Source organism: Sinocyclocheilus rhinocerous, unplaced genomic scaffold, assembly GCF_001515625.1.
Source record: "Sinocyclocheilus rhinocerous isolate Xijiao unplaced genomic scaffold, SAMN03320098_v1.1 scaffold559, whole genome shotgun sequence".
NCBI classification, from domain to species: Eukaryota; Metazoa; Chordata; class Actinopteri; order Cypriniformes; family Cyprinidae; genus Sinocyclocheilus; species Sinocyclocheilus rhinocerous.
In genome coordinates this window covers 261,575-278,651 of record NW_015635536.1, presented here as the reverse complement: position 1 = coordinate 278,651, position 17,077 = coordinate 261,575, and the positions used below count along the sequence as shown (strand labels likewise).

The following is a 17,077-nucleotide window of genomic DNA, read 5'->3' as shown; positions in this document are numbered from 1 at the left end:
TGGCGAATGTTTAATGTGTAATAGCCTAGGTGTTAAAGGTATTTCTAATGTCAGTATTGTAAGTTTTGTCCTATTGTAAAAAATCAAACCATATCGAACTATTTATACAACTTAAACAACTTGCTTTAATGTCAGTCTACCTGCATTTGCAGTAAAACGGTTCCATCGTGAAAAGACGCTCTGTTTGCGCAGAAATCAAACGGTAGCAGTGCTTGCGAAACTAAAGCGTGTTGCGCAAGTGCAGCGCTAACATTGAGCCCACTAAACACGCCCTCGCCTGTTCTCCTGCGCTGTGATTGGATGAGCAGGGATAGCAGCCGGCGAATGAGCTCAGGAAAGCGGAATAAACAGGAGCAGCTGTCTGGATGTTGGTCATATGATGTGCCGTTTTTCACAGTCTCTGCAAAAACGGAGGAAGAGTCGACTTATAAGCGCTTTTATTTTCACTGTCACTAAAAAGAAGATCGTTTAAAAAACAGTCAAGTATAGTAGGCTATAGAAGGAGGGGTTTTCTTCGTCTGGAAAAACAGGTAAGTGAATATGAAGTGTTTTGCAAGCAGGGAAATGCCAAGGGACGCAAGTTTTGACATGATTATTGTTTTTCTTGTAAAGTTGTGTTGTTCCACTGGCACGCAATATGCAGAGTTTTACGGGAATATCATCATCAGTTATCACAGATTTAAGAACCAGTTCCACAAATTAACTTCTTGTAGAGAGTCAGCAAACACTTAGAGTTGCCTTTACCTCTAAAAGCTTTTAGTTCGTTCAAGCAGATAATGTTAATGAAGCAGTAAGCAAAAGCTTGTGTTTAATAAATAACCTGAACGGCTGACAGTGGTTGCTATTTAAAAAATGCTTTGTAGTTTTAATGTTTTAGTTTAGTTTTCTGATTGGTTAAGATACTGTCACAGTTTTCATGAATAAAAAGCATATCGAAAACATCACACTGCTTCACGTACTTAAATGCTTATTTAGGAGAGTTTAACAAGACTTAAACTGAATTCATCTTTGCATTGCTGAGTTATTGATTATGCAAACATTTTAGGTGTATGATACACAGCTGACAGAGATATAAAGTTAACATATGGACAAACACTGATTCACTGACAAAGATCAAGGGTCAGTTTTTAACATCACATGATCACTACTGCAATACCCACATATTCAAACTTTATTATGTCCTACTATAAAACAGCCATCCTGTATGACCCTAAACCGTCACTTTTATTTTAAGGAACAATGACTGCAGCACTGCTGGAACAGTATCAAGAGAGAATCCGGACTGAACTGGACAGAGTCGTGGATTTTTGGCTAAAATATTCCCATGACAAGGAACACGGGTGAAATTATTCACATTTTAATAAATGGCTTTAGCAGAATTTCATTATAGGCCTAATTCTTTAAATATCTAACTGGATGCTACAATATTTGTATTCTGTAACCCTGAATGGTTAACAAACATAAATGCTGAAACATTGAAATTGCCCTCAGCACTGAACCCTGAGGGACACCCATCATTCAAAGAGTATTCAAATACATACTTTGCTGAGTTATAAGTGTTTGTTAATTTAACAATTAATTGATTTAACATGTGGATTAAATATAATGCCCCTGTTAAATATTTTTCATTTTATTGACTTTAGTGGTTTTTTTAACTGCCTTGGAAAAGATGGGAAGGTCTATGATGAGCTGAAATATGTGTGGTTACAAGGGAGACAGGTTAGATATTTTTTTTCTTTCATTTTAGTGTTTATTTTCAAGTTCTTTCTATTCATATATTAATCATAAGCTGACGATTTTTTAATTAAATTATTTCAAATTTTTTCTATAAAAGCTGTGTTAAATTGAGTGTCTGATGTCTGACACATCCACTAGGTCTGGATGTACAGCAGGCTGTATCGTACAATGGAAAGATTTCACAGACCCGAGATTCTTGAGGCTGCTAAATCAGGTTTGGGATTCGGTTTCTCAGTTGCTTTTTCCATCCATCCATTTGAGTAATGACTACTGAAAATACAGCTTTGTTATCACAGGAATAAATTATAGTTAAAAATAGAAAAGTTATTTTATATTGTAATATTTCACAATATTATTGTTTTGACTGTATTTCTGACCAAATAAATGCAGCATTGGCGAGCCGAGAGAGAGATTTATATGCAGAAACTGGATCTGCAGAAATTACAAAAACAAGTGTTCATAAAAATGGCATTTTTTTATTTTTTATTTAGTAGTGCCCTAAAAAATCTAATGCATGAAACACGTTGACATATACAGTAATTCAGAAGTCAAAATAATTGAATTTCCCCAAATGACCCTGTTCAAAAGTTAACATGTATACGTGCATCTTGACTTTCAGGTGCTGCATTTCTGCAAAAGTTTGCTCGAGTTCAGGCCTCCAGCGGCCCGGGGAAATGTGCCTTCTGCCTGACGAGAGATGGGCGAACAGTGAAGGTTCAAAGGACGATATTCAGCGAGTGTTTTTATGTGATGGCCATGGATGAGCTGTCCAGGATTACACAAGACAAAGAGATGCAGGTAAAACTATTAGTCAGCATCTCACCTAGAACTTAAAATGGTTGAAATAATAATGACATAACGCATACAGAATTGACTCTGCCAGTTAGGTCATGCTTTATACTTTTTTTTATTAAAAACTGAGAAGCTTTCAGTGATTTTAGCTTATGCATTTAAATGTTTTCTCACGTCTGATTTAAATGTTGAAATAACTTTATATCTTTAGTTTATTTCATATATCTCATGGTTGATGTCAGGTCAGGATTTGTTTTGTCTGTGTTCTCCACAGGCAGATGCTGAGAGCATGATGGACCGGTTGATATTCTGGGTTCAGACTGATTCGTCAGATCTTGGTCGTCCTCAACTTCCTGGTGATCTGCCAATCAACAGCATGGCAGTTCCCATGATGCTCCTGTGCCTGGTAGATCAGCTGACAGAGGGTAGAACTGATGTTGCAGAAAAGTACAAAGACCTGAGCGGATGGTGTGTGGAACGGATACTGCAGCACATACAGGTGAGCCAACATTAAACAAGCTTCAGTGCTGTGACACTAAGCCTAAAATATGCCTATAATGTATCAATGAAAAAAACATTCTGAGATGAAGAAAATGCCAAATGATACATTATACCAAATTCTTTCATCTCAGAGAGATGGAAAAGCCATTTTGGAAAATGTCACATTGAATGGAAAGGAACTTCCTGGCTGTCAAGGGCGGTTGCAGAACCCTGGTAAAAGATCATTTCAAAATACAACAGGTTCAATGACTTCTTGATTACAATATGAATGAAGCCTCCTCATGAATTCTCTGATCAGTTTGTTAGCTTGTTTATCTGCATCTTATAAGGAGTCTTGGAGTAACTCCAACCTCACGGTCACTGTCCTCATAAATTCAGCATCTGTTACTATCAGTGGCGTCTCTCTCTAGGTCACGCTCTGGAGGCTGGCTGGTTCTTGCTGCAGTACGCGCTGAAAAAAGGAGACGTGCAGCTGCAGAAGACAGCTGTGGATAAGTTCATGGAGATCCCCTTCCACACCGGATGGGACAAACAACATGGCGGCCTTTTCTACTTCCTGGATGTAGACGGTCATTGTCCGACTCAGGTCAGATTATATCCATAATTCAATGTCAAATTTGACGTAGGCGAGAACAGGCCAACAGTCGGCCTTTCTGAGCGTCTGTTCCACACCATAGGCACTAATCAGATCCTGTCTGTAGCTTTTTGGCTGATTGAACGTGTGTTCAGAGAAAAATCACTATGATTGGCTGTTCAGCTTTAGTAAACCAGGGCACGAGAAGAAAAAAAACTAAGGTGCTGAAAGTGTGCAACAATGAGTTCCAATATGTCAATAATTTCATGACATGGCTGCCTAGAATGGACAAAGTGACCCACCATTATTTCTAGTCAAAATTGTAAACAGGCGCTGCTTTGTATAAGGCTTATATATCGTCCTAGTTTTGAGTTCCCTCTTTGAATGATGAATAGATTACTGCCCCCTGCTGGTATGGAGAGTTATTTCCTCTCAGCCTAAGTTAAGTGGAAATGCACCTTCTGACTTTTAATATTTTGGTTTTCATCCAAAGCTTTTTTTGTGGTTCAGCTCTTGCGTTTTAATTGTGACATGTTTTAATGTATGTCTTACAGTTAGAGTGGAATATGAAGTTGTGGTGGCCTCACTGTGAAGCTCTGATTGCTTACCTGATGGCTTACAGTCACAGCAGAGAGCCTGTGCTACTGGACCGGTTCAAGCAGATCTACGACTACACCTTCACACATGTAAGAGATGTTTCAGAGACATTTCATTTGGAGTAAGGCTCTTTCAGTATAATCACAAGAAGTTCAGATCCATCATGTTCTCTTCTCAAGTTTGCTGATGAGGAACATGGCGATTGGTTTGGATATCGGAGTCGTCAGGGAGAACTTGTGCTGGATTTCAAAGGAGGACCCTTCAAAGGTGAGTAGCTATGAAGAAAATGCTTTCAATCACTGTCACACGTGGTTCACGCTCACTTTCTGTAGATTTTTGTTGTGTGATTATTCATATTCAAAATTAATATACCTTTTTTTTGAGCAGCAGAGCATCTTTCAGACCCAATTAATAAGCTACACTAACATTCAAAAGTTTGGGGTCAAAGATTTTCATAATATTGTGAATATAACATTTTAAATAGTTTGAATACATTTTAAAATTTTCTCCCAACATTTGTCCAGGGTTCTTCCATGTTCCTCGGTGTCTCTACATGTGTGAGAAGCTTCTGGACGGTCTTCTTGAAAGGCAGGATTCTTGAACTTGCACAGACATTTTGCACTCTATGACCCAGATATGACTGGAAAGTGTAACCGACATTCTTGTAACTGATCAGTTTGCATAAAAATGCAAACTGATCAGTTTGCATAAAAATGCAATTATAAAATTTTAATCATAGTTTTAACTATTCTAATTTATTACAGTATTACTGTTACGTTTATATTATGGGTTCACATTCATCATTTTATTAATTAAACCATTCATCCAACATTTAAATGAAAGGGACCAGTTTTGTTTTGATTTAATTATTTCTAGCTATGGCCAGTACTATGTTCGCTAGCTGATTGTCTTGCAAAGGTTTTCTTGATATGAAAAGTTTTTATTCAGCTATGTGAGTTTATAAACATGTTCTTAAACTTGAAATCACTCCTCTGATGATGACTGTGCTGCTCTTTTGAGTGCCTCTTTTGGTCCATCTATTAGATTTCTTTATAATTTTGCATACATTATAAAACACACAAAGACTTTCCAAATGTGCTGAATAAATGTTGACGTCTACTTAAGTTATCTTTGTTTTGGCTTACCTTACTGTGATACTTTTGTCCTTTAGCTGATTCTTTTGTAAATCTCACTATGTGACGGCTGTTTCGTGTCGTGCTCGCTGCTAACAGAGGACCTCTGAAACTCAAAGACATACTACTTGAAAATAAACTGTTTAACACTTCAGATAAGCTACGAGTTTATAATAACTGGTTAAAAGTCATGAAACAGATTCCTAAAACAAGTCTAAACTTTTATTTTCTAACAAGAGTGAAAAGAAAAAAAGGCAACATTGAAATGAAAATGTTTATACACAAACTCACGACAATGCGTGTCTGCAATAGCAATACCAATAATAATAATAATAATATAATAATAATAATATTAGAACCCCAGCGACAAAATAAGATGGAGATAAAGGGAGTTAAAGTGAGATTTTGTACAGTTCTGTGGAGAGGAAGAGGGGGTAGAGAGCAGGTAGCTTAAAAGAGACACTGAAAGGAAATGACAATGAAGACAGAGGAAGTGGAAAAGAGAGAAAGGACTATGCAGTTACCTATCTTAGGAAAGTAGCACCAGAACGTAAATGCCTTTGATTTTCCGTCACTTTCAAAATATTATACTAGTTTATTCACAATGTTGAATCTCCCTGACAAAATGTGAGACTCGGTACAAAAAGAATACGAGTGTCATTGTAGCAACGCCGCTAAACGCCCCTTCTGCCTGTCATCGAGTGTGTCTGTGTGTGAATACCTGGACATGTCGTATTATGCAGCACACGGCATTTGCGTTAAGAACAGTTTGGTACATCTATATTGTAAAGACAGACAGCTTAACTGCAGGGCAAATCTCATTTTATCCCTCCCCTAAGAGAACAGAGATCTGCAGCCTGCGCACCGTTCAGGATGAGGGGTGAGAACAGAGGCAAAGGGGAAGGAAAACAGGAAAAAGTGCAGTGGTTAGTATGGTGGGGAGCGTCCACTTGATGGGTTGAAAAAAATTAATGTGAGCTTATGTGGGGAAATTAGCCTGAGGCCTGCGTTTTTCTGTCTCTGTGGTTCTCCTCTCGTTCACATCGTCCGCCCCTCCACAGCTTCAGGAAATCATCACAAGATCTGCAAGAGAAGAGTAGGGTATCGTTTGAATTTTATCAATTCCAGTTCTGCTTATCGATTCTGATTCTTTTCGATTCCCAGTTTCGATTCCAATGCGATTAAAAAAAATGATATCAATCATTTGTGATGCCTCTTTTTTGCAAACCATTTAGTTGCAGCTTCATACCATGAACAAACATCAAAAGGCTACATAAAAACTGGACTCTTTAAGAGCTGTTTGTGTACAAAATAGAGCTGCATGATTCTGGATTTAGTTTTTTTTCACCCCCAATGGAAGTTGTGGTTCTCATGATTCTGAAGAAAAAACATTAAACAAAATCACATGTAATTTATGAATGAATGATTCAATGACTCACTCAAGATGTACTTGTTTCATTACTGGATGAATCAGCGTTCTTGAACGAATCTCTTATAATTCAAAGACAAATACATTTTAACAGCCCCTTTTCACCACCATAATGTAATCGATAAATATTCATTTGAAGTGTCAAATTACTTTCAAAAGGTGATTTACTCTATTTTAATCGCGAGTTTATATCTTAACTATAAACTTTTATCCCAGTACTTCTGTGATTTGAATGTTTGTTTTCACCACCATAATGTAATCGATAAATATTCATTTGAAGTGTCAAATTACTTTCAAAAGGTGATTTACTCTATTTTAATCGCGAGTTTATATCTTAACTATAAACTTTTATCCCAGTACTTCTGTGATTTGAATGTTTGTAACACAGAAATAATGATGCTGTGTGGTTGAAAAGACTGTGAAGCCGATTCATTCATGACAGACAGCTGCTCTCTTTAGGTCAGCGGCAGTGGGAACGCAGATTTAAATGTTCAAATCACACTGATGTGATCGTACGCTGCACGTACAAACCAAGTGATCACACATGTAAAAGGTTGGGGAATAAAACAAATTTTGGAGCGCTTAGATTAGCGAGCAAGGTCCTGGCAGATCGCTAGGTCAGGTCCTCACAGATGAAGAAAAGAAAAAAAGCGCACACAGGAATCGATAGGTGAAATCGAAATTTTTATTTTACAACAAATATCCGATTCCTGACCTTAAGTATCCGATTCTGGAATTGGAATCGATTTTCAATTCCCAACTCTAGAGAAGAGCAAGTGTGTTTGTTTCTGATCACAGACATTTGATAGTAAATAAAATGTGTGCCTGACAGCAGTGTGTACCTGTGTGTGGATCTGTAGATTTTGTCTTCTTGCATTCAGAAGCATCTGTAGATTTAGGCTCGTCTTCGGTTTTCTGGTTCTTTCTCTTCCTCCTAGAGTCCTTTGACTTGCTGCCACGACCCGAGCTTCTCTGTTCCTGCAGCTCAATCTGAAACACAAAATGAGTTAAGCCTGATTATGAGGGGTCCAAAAGGGCAGCAAAAGAAACATTGCTGAATTAAAGGGGTGGTTCATTGCGATTTCACTTTTTGAATGTTAGTTAGTGTGTAATGTTGCTGTTTGAGCATAAACAATATCTGCAAAGTTACGAAGCTGAAAGTTCAATGCAAACGGAGATATTGTCTTCTAAAATTCTGGCAGTTTAATGCCTACAAAAATGTCTGGTAGGGACTATAACAAGTTACTTCCCGGGCTCGTGAAGTAACAAACCCAGATAAACCCCACCCTCGGGGAAAAGGCAACAAAGGGGGCAAGGCCATGCTGTGCTGCTTTAGAGAAGAGGAAGAGAAAACTAGAGGTGCACGTAAAAATCTATTCATATATGAATCGCGATTCTGTCTTCTAACGATTCTAATGGATTCACAAGTTTCAAAATCAATGTTCTAAAGCAGCGGTTCTTAATACTGTTCCTCGCGTCCCCCTGCTCTGCATCTCTCTCTCTCTCATTCAGCTCAGCTCCAACAATGAACTGTTACAATTATACACTTGCTTTCACATAGCTATGAGAAGCGTTAAACATGGACGCGCGTGCAGTTGCCGTACTGTATTAAAGCTTTAATCAGGATAAAACTGTATATTAAAAGCTAACATAACCAGTAGCATTTACAAATAAAAGCATATCTTAAAGTATGAAACAACAACAAACAAAACATAGGCCCTACCATTAAAAGCCGTGCTTGCACAGGTTCTGCACGATCCTCTTCAATAATATCCTCTGCTTCTCAATCGAGCTCAAACTGATAAGCGATATTAACGACGCCGTTGTTTACAATACAACCAGAGCACATGCCGCTGAGAAGAGGGGCGGGACGTTAAGATGTGGACTAGAGGCGTTTTAGCCAATCAAAACACACTAGGCTAGCTAACCAATCAGAGCCCATCGCCTATTTCTGAGGGCGGGGCTTCATAAAAGCAGGAAATGATCAGCGTGTTTCTCAGAGAAGGGACAGAGCGGTGTGGAATAAAGGTAAATTATGTGAAAAAGAATGCGTATTTTAAAAAACGAAGCATTAATACATGTTAGACTGCACCCCATAAACACAATCAAGCCTAGAAAAAAAACAGTGAACCACCCCTTTAAGATAAACATAAACAGAGCCTTGAGCAGCTTTCACGGTTTCAAAAGATTTGCAAATATATACAATAGTTAATCCCACTCTGGTAGCTATATAGCATTGCTTAAAGGGTTAGTTCACCCAAAAATGAAAATTCTGTCATTATTTCTCACCCTCATGTTGTTCCAAACCCTTAAGACCTTCGTTTATCTTTGGAACACAAATCAGGGTTCTATAGTGCGACCATTTCAGTCGCATTTGCGACTGAAAACTACTGCGTGCGACTATGAAAAAATTTTTAGGAGCACCAGTGCGACTGACCCGATCATCATCATACTTGTCATTGCGCTCAGGGGAGCTTCAAAGGTTTCTACGTGTTTTTGCAGCGTTGAGTAATGTATCACAGACATATCTCACGAATCCTTTCATAAGCAAAGTGTAGACAGGGTGTAAATAAGAGATTAATTGTGCAGTGTAGCTTCGTTGATTATAAATGTGAGATCGCGATGAACTAAGATGAGTGATAGCTTTTGATTTTTAAGGGAGTTTGGAAATGTGATACTGATTTAATACAATACAATTCAATAAACAAGAAGTTAATATTAAGTGACTAACATTGTCTGCCTATAACACTATTGTCTGATTTTGCTCTATTTCGTCGTCGAAAATAGTTTAAAACATATACACAGCACATCTCCATTCAAACACAGCGGTGTTTAGTTTATGAATGAACTTTTTTTTTTAAACGAATCTAGTGAGTCAGTGATTCATGATTACCCATTCATAAAGACACTTTCCTGAATGAATCAGCCATTCGAATAAATCAATTGAATGAATGATTCAGTGATAAAAATCAGTGACTTGCCGCCACCTGCTGGCAGTTTGTTTCATTTTTAAAGTAACTTCAGTTATTTAGATCATTTAATATTTCTCTATAAAAAAAGCTTTCTGACCCTTCATAGACAGCAAAGGAACTACCATGTTCAAGGCCCAGAAAGGTAGTAAGGACATCATTAAAATAGTCCATGTGACATCAGTGGCTCAACCGTAATTTTATGAAGCTATGAGAATGCTTTTTGTGTGCAAAGAAAATAAAAATAACGAATTTATTTACCAATGTAAATATTGTCATCAATGTCAGTCTCCATCGTGCATTCACAAGAGTATCATGTCACTTGTGTGCATTCCTCTGCTTGTAAACAAGGTGCAGCACATTCAGGTTCTACGTCAGAATGCCGGCTCCTGCGTGATACTCTCGTGAACGCACGGTAAAGACCGACATGGAAGAGATTGTTGAATAAAGTCTTCATTTTTGTTTTCTTTGCGCACAAAAAAGTATTCTCGTAGCTTCATAACATTACAGTTTAACCACAGATGTCATGTGGACTATTTTAACAATGTCCTTACTACCTTTCTGGGCCTTGAAAGTGGTAGTTCAGTTGCTGTCTATGGAGGGTCAGAAAGCTGTTAGATTCCATCAAAAATATCTTAATTTGTGTTCTAAACATGAACAACTTTGAGGGTAATTAATGACAGAATTTTCATTTTTGGGTGAACTATCCCTTTAAATATAGCAAGATAGATTGGAATTAATGTATTTATCGACATGGACAATAGTGTTTTCAAACACCGTTGTCGCAGAGCATGTCACATTGAAAGTGCGCTTTCATCCAGAGCGTCTCTCACATGTTCCGCCATGTGCTTCTCGTCCGTGCTTATTTACATCAGAGTGCGCACCTTTGCAGCATACAGCGGTGTTGTGCATTTTGACCAGTTGATGGGAAAAGTATTCTTAAAATGCATTCAAAATTCTGAATAATTTGTAATATATAATTATTCACGGTATTTAGAAGTGCCCACGATAACAATATCGTGCATATTCATTAAATTCATTAAACAAGAAAGAAAATAATAAAAACAGCAAACCAAGGTAAAAGAAAAGAAAGGAAAAGAGAAATTAAACTGCAAGGAAAAGGTCTGGTAATCTGATTTCAATTAGTCAGGGTTCGTACAGAAACTGCAAAATGAAATTCCAGGATTTCCTTTTCAAGCACTACTTTTTTGGTTTTCAAGGACTAAAATCAGAGATCTCACTTACAATATCGTTATCTTTCAAATTCTAATAAACTAATAAAACAAAATGGTATAAATAAAGTGCAACACAATAGCATGCAATGACTGTGGCAACTTTAACATTTGAAAGGATATTATGGCAAAGTTATCGCTTTCCTTATTCAAAATTCCCTTATTCAATTTTTTTTTTCATGAATATATGATTGACCTGAAGAATGAAAGCTGTATCATACACCTGGAAAATTATGAGCTATATTACCACTTATCGACACTAGGGGTGTGACAATACACTTAGCTCATGAGATGAGACAAAATACAGATACTTGGTTCACTAGAATGAGACAATATTTTAATACTATTTTTAAGATTTTTTTTAAATGACAAAATATTTGTCTTTTAATCACACAAATCAAAACAATGCAGTTGTATTTTGAAATATTTTAACTAATCTAGGGCTGTAACTAATAATTATTTTGGTAATCAAGTAATCTACTGATTATTTTGACAACTGAGTAATCTGATATTTTTTAGTAATAAAAATAAACCTAATTGAAAAACAGGCTTTAGTATGACTATTTATATATAAACTAACGATGAGGCAATAATTGGTTCAAATAAAGTATCAAAACCAAGTAATTACATGGTTTTATTGAACAACACTGTTAAAATAGGCCTACATAATGTAATATATGCCTACACAAAATATGAGCATAACCAAAATATGAGCTTGACCAATACATTATATATTATAACAAATACCTGCAGAGGGCGCCAACTGCTTGGCGATGCTTTACTTTACAGCATGATTCAAGGACGTTTACATCCATATAATTTTAATATTTGGCCACATGCAAACTCAGAGCAAGGGTTTAAACTTTTATTTTGAAATCGCGATGTACAACAAATCGCATTCTCCATTCATATTCTCCTGTGTTGGCATAGGTTTATAAATGATTTATGTTACAGATCTAGTGAGATAATGCACACAGTTTTCACAGATGAACATTAAGCAACCCAAACTCACAGCATATGCAGAGGAAGAGTTTGTTGACCGAGCTGCTGAGATGGAGACGCACTCCACGCTTGTAAATAATAACAGTGCAACACAAAGTGCATCACACTTCATATGCATTCCCAAACGCACGTGATTGGAAACCCAAACAAACAGCACATGTACGCAATAAAAGAGAACAATAACGCAAGCACCATCAAAGGTTTTACCACAAACTCAACTTTATACTGACACCTCATTGTCACGTTTAATATCACAAGATCTTGTCCGCGCTCCTGAAATGGCTCTGTATTTATATCAGATGCGCTGCATTGTTAATTTTGCGTGAAAAGATTATATCGGGAAAAAAAAAATGTAACACTAATTTATATATACTATATTACATATATACTGCCTTTTAAAAATTCAAGTACCTTCTCAAAAATATGGCTGTTTTCAAGGGTTTTCCAGGACTTACATTTCAAAAAGTCAAATTCAAGTACTTCAAGCACTTTAAGCACCTTGTACGAACCCTGATTAGTGACATTACATATTCTGCTCATCTATCAATTATATCCCTGACCCAAATCACACCCTAAACCCTCACGGTCTTCCTCGGAGTCGACACCTTTGTGACGTAATGCCGCTTTGACTGACGGGTAGAAGTTTGGTGAAGGGACAGCTTGCCTCAGTGTGGGCTTGTCAAAAGTGCACATAGCGGTCACAAAGGAGGGACACCCTATGGTCTTGTGGACTAAGGCCCAATCCCAATTCTATTTTATACCCCTTCCACTTGTCCCTTGAAACAGAGTGTCAAGGGGTAGGGGTGAAAATATTCCCCTAAGAATTGGGACACCACTACTACACCGTTACACGTCATCATACGTCGTCTAGCTCCTACAATAAACACACCTATACTGGTGTGCATTAGAGCCTTACCGTTCTATATTAATGCATTGCTTACTGACACACACACACACACACATATCGGAGATCGCGCAGTTCACACATCCAGGAGCAAAGAAACTCGTCAAAGCTGCACTGCGACTTTTATTAATAACAGTTTAAATACTTGCTACATTATATTTTCCAGCAAGGAGAAAATAAATTCGCTGTTCTTGAAGTAAACTCACTCATTGTAAAGAGAGACGCACAGACGCGCATACAAGCAACTCTCTCTCTCTCGAATTGGCAATAGGTATTTGAGAAAAGGTTTAGCGATTTTTAATTATTGGGGGGGCTAGTCCCCCTCAATGTCTATGGTGGTTATCGCCCAGATCAGACATGAAAATATGATGTGGTACTATCGTGCAGTAATGATATGACGTTAGCAAACTTTAGCGATTTTTTGCAAACATTGCTTTGAATAACATGACTGTAACTATGAACACACGATTGAATGTAACATAAAACAAATGATTACTTTTCATTAAAATCTTTATTAATGCCAATAATGGTTACATTTATGTCTTTTTGTTCGCTCGGGCAGCCATGTTGCCGCTGAAGCCGGTTTATGCTGAGATTATTCATACCCCTTCGTTTGAAGTGTGGTCCCGAAAAATCTTCGTTTGAAGGGCTATCTGGCCCTTCCCCTTACCCCTCCAACCAAAAGAGAATCGAGACACCCCTACCCCTTCACGGGGAAGGGCTAAGGGGTAGAAATGTGATTGGGCCTAAATGTTCCGGCGGCAGCCCTTGTAAATCCACCAGACCATAAATGCAAATGAAGTGTGCTATTTGGGATAGGGCCTATGAAGTATAAAAAATGGTCTTCACAGTATAAATGTGATGATCTGAACACAACCTCCTCACCTGTATGAGTGTGTGCAGGGCATCTTGGTGCGGCTGTGATGCAGCCTGTAGGATCCGGTAAATAGTGTGTGTCTGGTCAAGCGTGACCTCCAGCAGGTCTCCTTCTAGCTGAAGCTCCTCCAGCTGTGCTCTGGTGGATGTGGTCAGCTCGATCACTGGCCCTTTGAGACACGGCACTAGTGACAACAGAGACTCCACCCCTAACGAGACAACAGCCAATAGGTAAAAAAATGAATGAAAGCAGTTTGATTACACCTTTCAAGGAGGCCCGTGAATGACTGAGGCAACTAACCTGTAATGTCCTGAGTGCCTGACTTCTTAGCAACTCCATTCTGACAGCCAGACTGGACAGGAAGAGGAAAAAGCAGTTTTTGTACAATATTTTTACATTTGTTTGATTTCATAAAAGTTACAACTGCATTTCCTCACCTGTGTACCATTAGCAGCCTTCTCTTCGCTCTTTTTTGTCGAGTTCATTTCCTCTGTCAGATCAATAACACCATCTTCTGTTTCCTCTGAGTCAGACAACACAATTACAGTATCCCCATTCCATTTGTTTTTCTCTTCTGGCTCTTCCTCTTTTATACTGTTCATTTCCTGCTCCTCTTGTTGGAGTCTCTCTAGCACCCTCTGTACTTCCGGAGAGTCTAGTGCCTGTTTGGCTCGACCCTGCCAGTTAATGGCTCTCTCTGTAAGACACTGTAACGCCTCTCCTTCTGGCAGGCGTACAGGTAACTTCTGTAGCGCCACCAGCAGCGCTAGAATGGTTTCCAGCCGTGGCCGCCGGGATCGCTGGCACCGCGGACAGAGGAAACGTGTGTTCCAGTCCCACCAGCAGAGGGGCTTTGTAAGATTTGTGTCGGAGGAGCCCAGCAGTGATGGGAAGGGCACACAACCTCCGTGGAACCAGTCTTTGCATAGATGGCACCGGTGAAGCAAGGGGCAGGGCTGGCCACTGCACACACACACTGATTGGCTAGAGGTGAGGGAAGGGGCGGAGCCACCATTCTGCAGCAAGGTGCTGTCCGAGTTATGCGGCGTGTCTGTCTCCATGGAGTCACTCCGTTTCCTTTCCGTCTTGATGCCGTTCTGGTCACCGTTTGCTCCTTTTTCTATGCCGGGTTTAGTTAAATTCACCTGCTGGAGGCGGAGGAGGGCCTCTTTCTCCAGACGCTCCCCTTCTTTGAATGCCATCACCTGATATTGATGACACAAAAGTCGCATAAATATGCAAAACCTAATCAACTTACAATGAGATTAAGGAAAATACAATTCTCTAAGCTGTTCCAAAACGTAGTTAGCAGCCCCAGCTTTCTAAAGCCCGATAGTATACTTCCTGTATCTGTGTTCCACTCTGGTTTCCAATTTGTTTCGATTTGAACATTTGAAAACAAAGATACATTGTGCCCATCCGTGCTAATGGTAAATGAGGTGTACTTTTAATGGATTGTGCTACATGGAGTGGAACACTAAAAGTGAAGTATACCTGGGTCTTAACTGTCATGGAATCTCACAAGTCACGGATTTGGAAGGCACTGAGCACAGAAGATTCAACTTACAATTTCTTCCATCTTTGGAGGCAGCTAAGAAGTTAGGTGCTGCCCCTGTAGGCAGCTCACTAGGTTTTAGAACAGAGTGTGTCATACACAGATTCAGACAAATTGTCAGTCTGATGTATGAACACACAAAAAGGATAAATGGAACAGTTATGAGTAAACAGTAACTCACGATAGCTCCTGGGTCTCGGAGGTCCTGAGCAGTGAGGCCTAATACATTGACATCAGAATCTGCTTCCGTACCCAGGGAGTTCTCCTCCATTTTCTTGCTCTTCTCAACACATGGGCACAACACCTACACAAAGGTGGAGTAAGCCATGGTCATGTAAAACTAAGTATAGGGATGAAACGATTATAGATTTTGTTGGTACGATTATTGTCTGAGGAATAATCATGGTTTTACCATTATGGCGATTATTATGTATTTATTCATTTCACAACATTACTAATGTATAAAATCACATGAACACTCTTTAGATATTAAAGTGTTGTTTTTTTTTGCTGGCTTTTGAAACAGAAATAACACAGTAACCAACAATACAACACACAATAATAATAAACAAAAGACAAACAAAAGTCCATCTCTCCCATTGGAATTAAAAAAAGCTGACCTCTGCTCTGTAAACATCCATGACAGTATTTCTCTTTTGAAAATAACAAATGGAAATAGATCACAAAAGTATTTAATGTTTTCAGTTTGTACATTCTTTACATTTCTTTTGGACCTGGGGTAGAGAATTTGGAAACATGGTGAAAAAAAAAATATTGTTGGTTTTTACTTATGAATAATACTACAACAGGGACAGTAAATAAAGTTAATGAAGTAGCCTATTATTAATATACGACTAATATGAACTTTATTTGTCCCACAGGGGAAACTGTTACTAATGATGAAAATAAACTGAAATATTGTAATCAACTGTCATCCATACGTATTCATTTTAATAATCTTTATAATAATTCATATGATTTTACATGTGGCCTGAGAAAATCATGTCTATTATTTTGGTTTGTGAGATTGGAGATCGCGCTGCGCACGTATACAAACATTCAGGAGGACACAAACTTCTTGAGAATGCCGCCCCGGGACTTTTATTAATAAAATAAATTAAATAGCCTACTGGAGAGATGCACAGATGCAGGTAGGGCAACTGTCACCTCTTCTCTCTCTCTCTCTCACTCTCTCTCTCTCTCGACCCTCGAATAATTAATTCAAGTAGCTAAATGTTATAATTAATTCAAATAAATGTGATCTTACCGCACTATTTCATCTCTTTCTGATCTGAAGCGGGCAGAATGCGGAGCTAACGAGCTGTAGCTTCGCGTCAGGTGGTTCTTACCTTCACGTCGTGCATTAAAATCGTTCAATGTACAGCAGTGTCTCTGATAAGCACGTCATTTTAAGCTGGTGCACCTTTAGTGTAACTTTGTTTCCATTTTGCACAAGCTGCAACAGTTCCATTCCGTGTACCAGAAACACTCGGTTTAGCAGAACCTTTACGATTAATTAACCGTGATGTTTTAAAGCGCGGTTAATCGCGAAACCGGTTAATCGCTGCATCCCTAACTAAGTAGGGGTCGACCGATTATCGGCCTGGCCGATATTAAGTATTTTTATGATTATCGATATCGGTCATTTTCAAAACCGATTCGCCGATAAAATAACTTAATTTTGAAACGCGCTATTTGGCTCTGATGCAGCCTGTCAGAACTCACCACTCTGTGGCCTAAAGCAGTCTCTGCTCACCGCTCATCTGATTTGTCGG

The 17,077-nt window shown here is 38.5% G+C and overlaps 2 protein-coding genes across 5 annotated transcripts in view; one reads left to right on the top strand and one right to left on the bottom strand.

Moving 5' to 3' along the window:
• Positions 1 to 362: 362 nt before the first annotated feature.
• On the top strand, positions 363 to 5,504 carry renbp (renin binding protein). The gene is made up of 11 exons (XM_016561653.1): positions 363 to 530; positions 1,235 to 1,340; positions 1,644 to 1,719; positions 1,876 to 1,951; positions 2,357 to 2,535; positions 2,804 to 3,028; positions 3,162 to 3,243; positions 3,441 to 3,616; positions 4,159 to 4,290; positions 4,381 to 4,468; positions 4,726 to 5,504. The coding sequence occupies exons 2-11, from the start codon at positions 1,240 to 1,242 to the stop codon at positions 4,800 to 4,802; spliced, it is 1,212 nt and encodes a 403-aa protein (XP_016417139.1). The 5' UTR covers positions 363 to 530; positions 1,235 to 1,239; the 3' UTR covers positions 4,803 to 5,504.
• Positions 5,505 to 5,586: 82 nt separating this feature from the next.
• The window catches only part of kdm5c (lysine demethylase 5C), a 27,399-nt gene continuing 15,908 nt past the window's right edge, over positions 5,587 to 17,077 (bottom strand). For all 4 annotated transcript variants that reach the window (XM_016561646.1, XM_016561645.1, XM_016561649.1 and 1 more), the window contains 6 exons: positions 15,484 to 15,606; positions 14,185 to 14,952; positions 14,048 to 14,099; positions 13,756 to 13,955; positions 7,606 to 7,753; positions 5,587 to 6,417 (listed from right to left, as the gene is read on the bottom strand). In XM_016561646.1, coding sequence (XP_016417132.1) covers positions 6,398 to 6,417; positions 7,606 to 7,753; positions 13,756 to 13,955; positions 14,048 to 14,099; positions 14,185 to 14,952; positions 15,484 to 15,606 — 1,311 coding nt within the window. In that variant the 3' untranslated portion in view covers positions 5,587 to 6,397. The remainder of the gene's footprint in view (positions 6,418 to 7,605; positions 7,754 to 13,755; positions 13,956 to 14,047; positions 14,100 to 14,184; positions 14,953 to 15,483; positions 15,607 to 17,077) is intronic.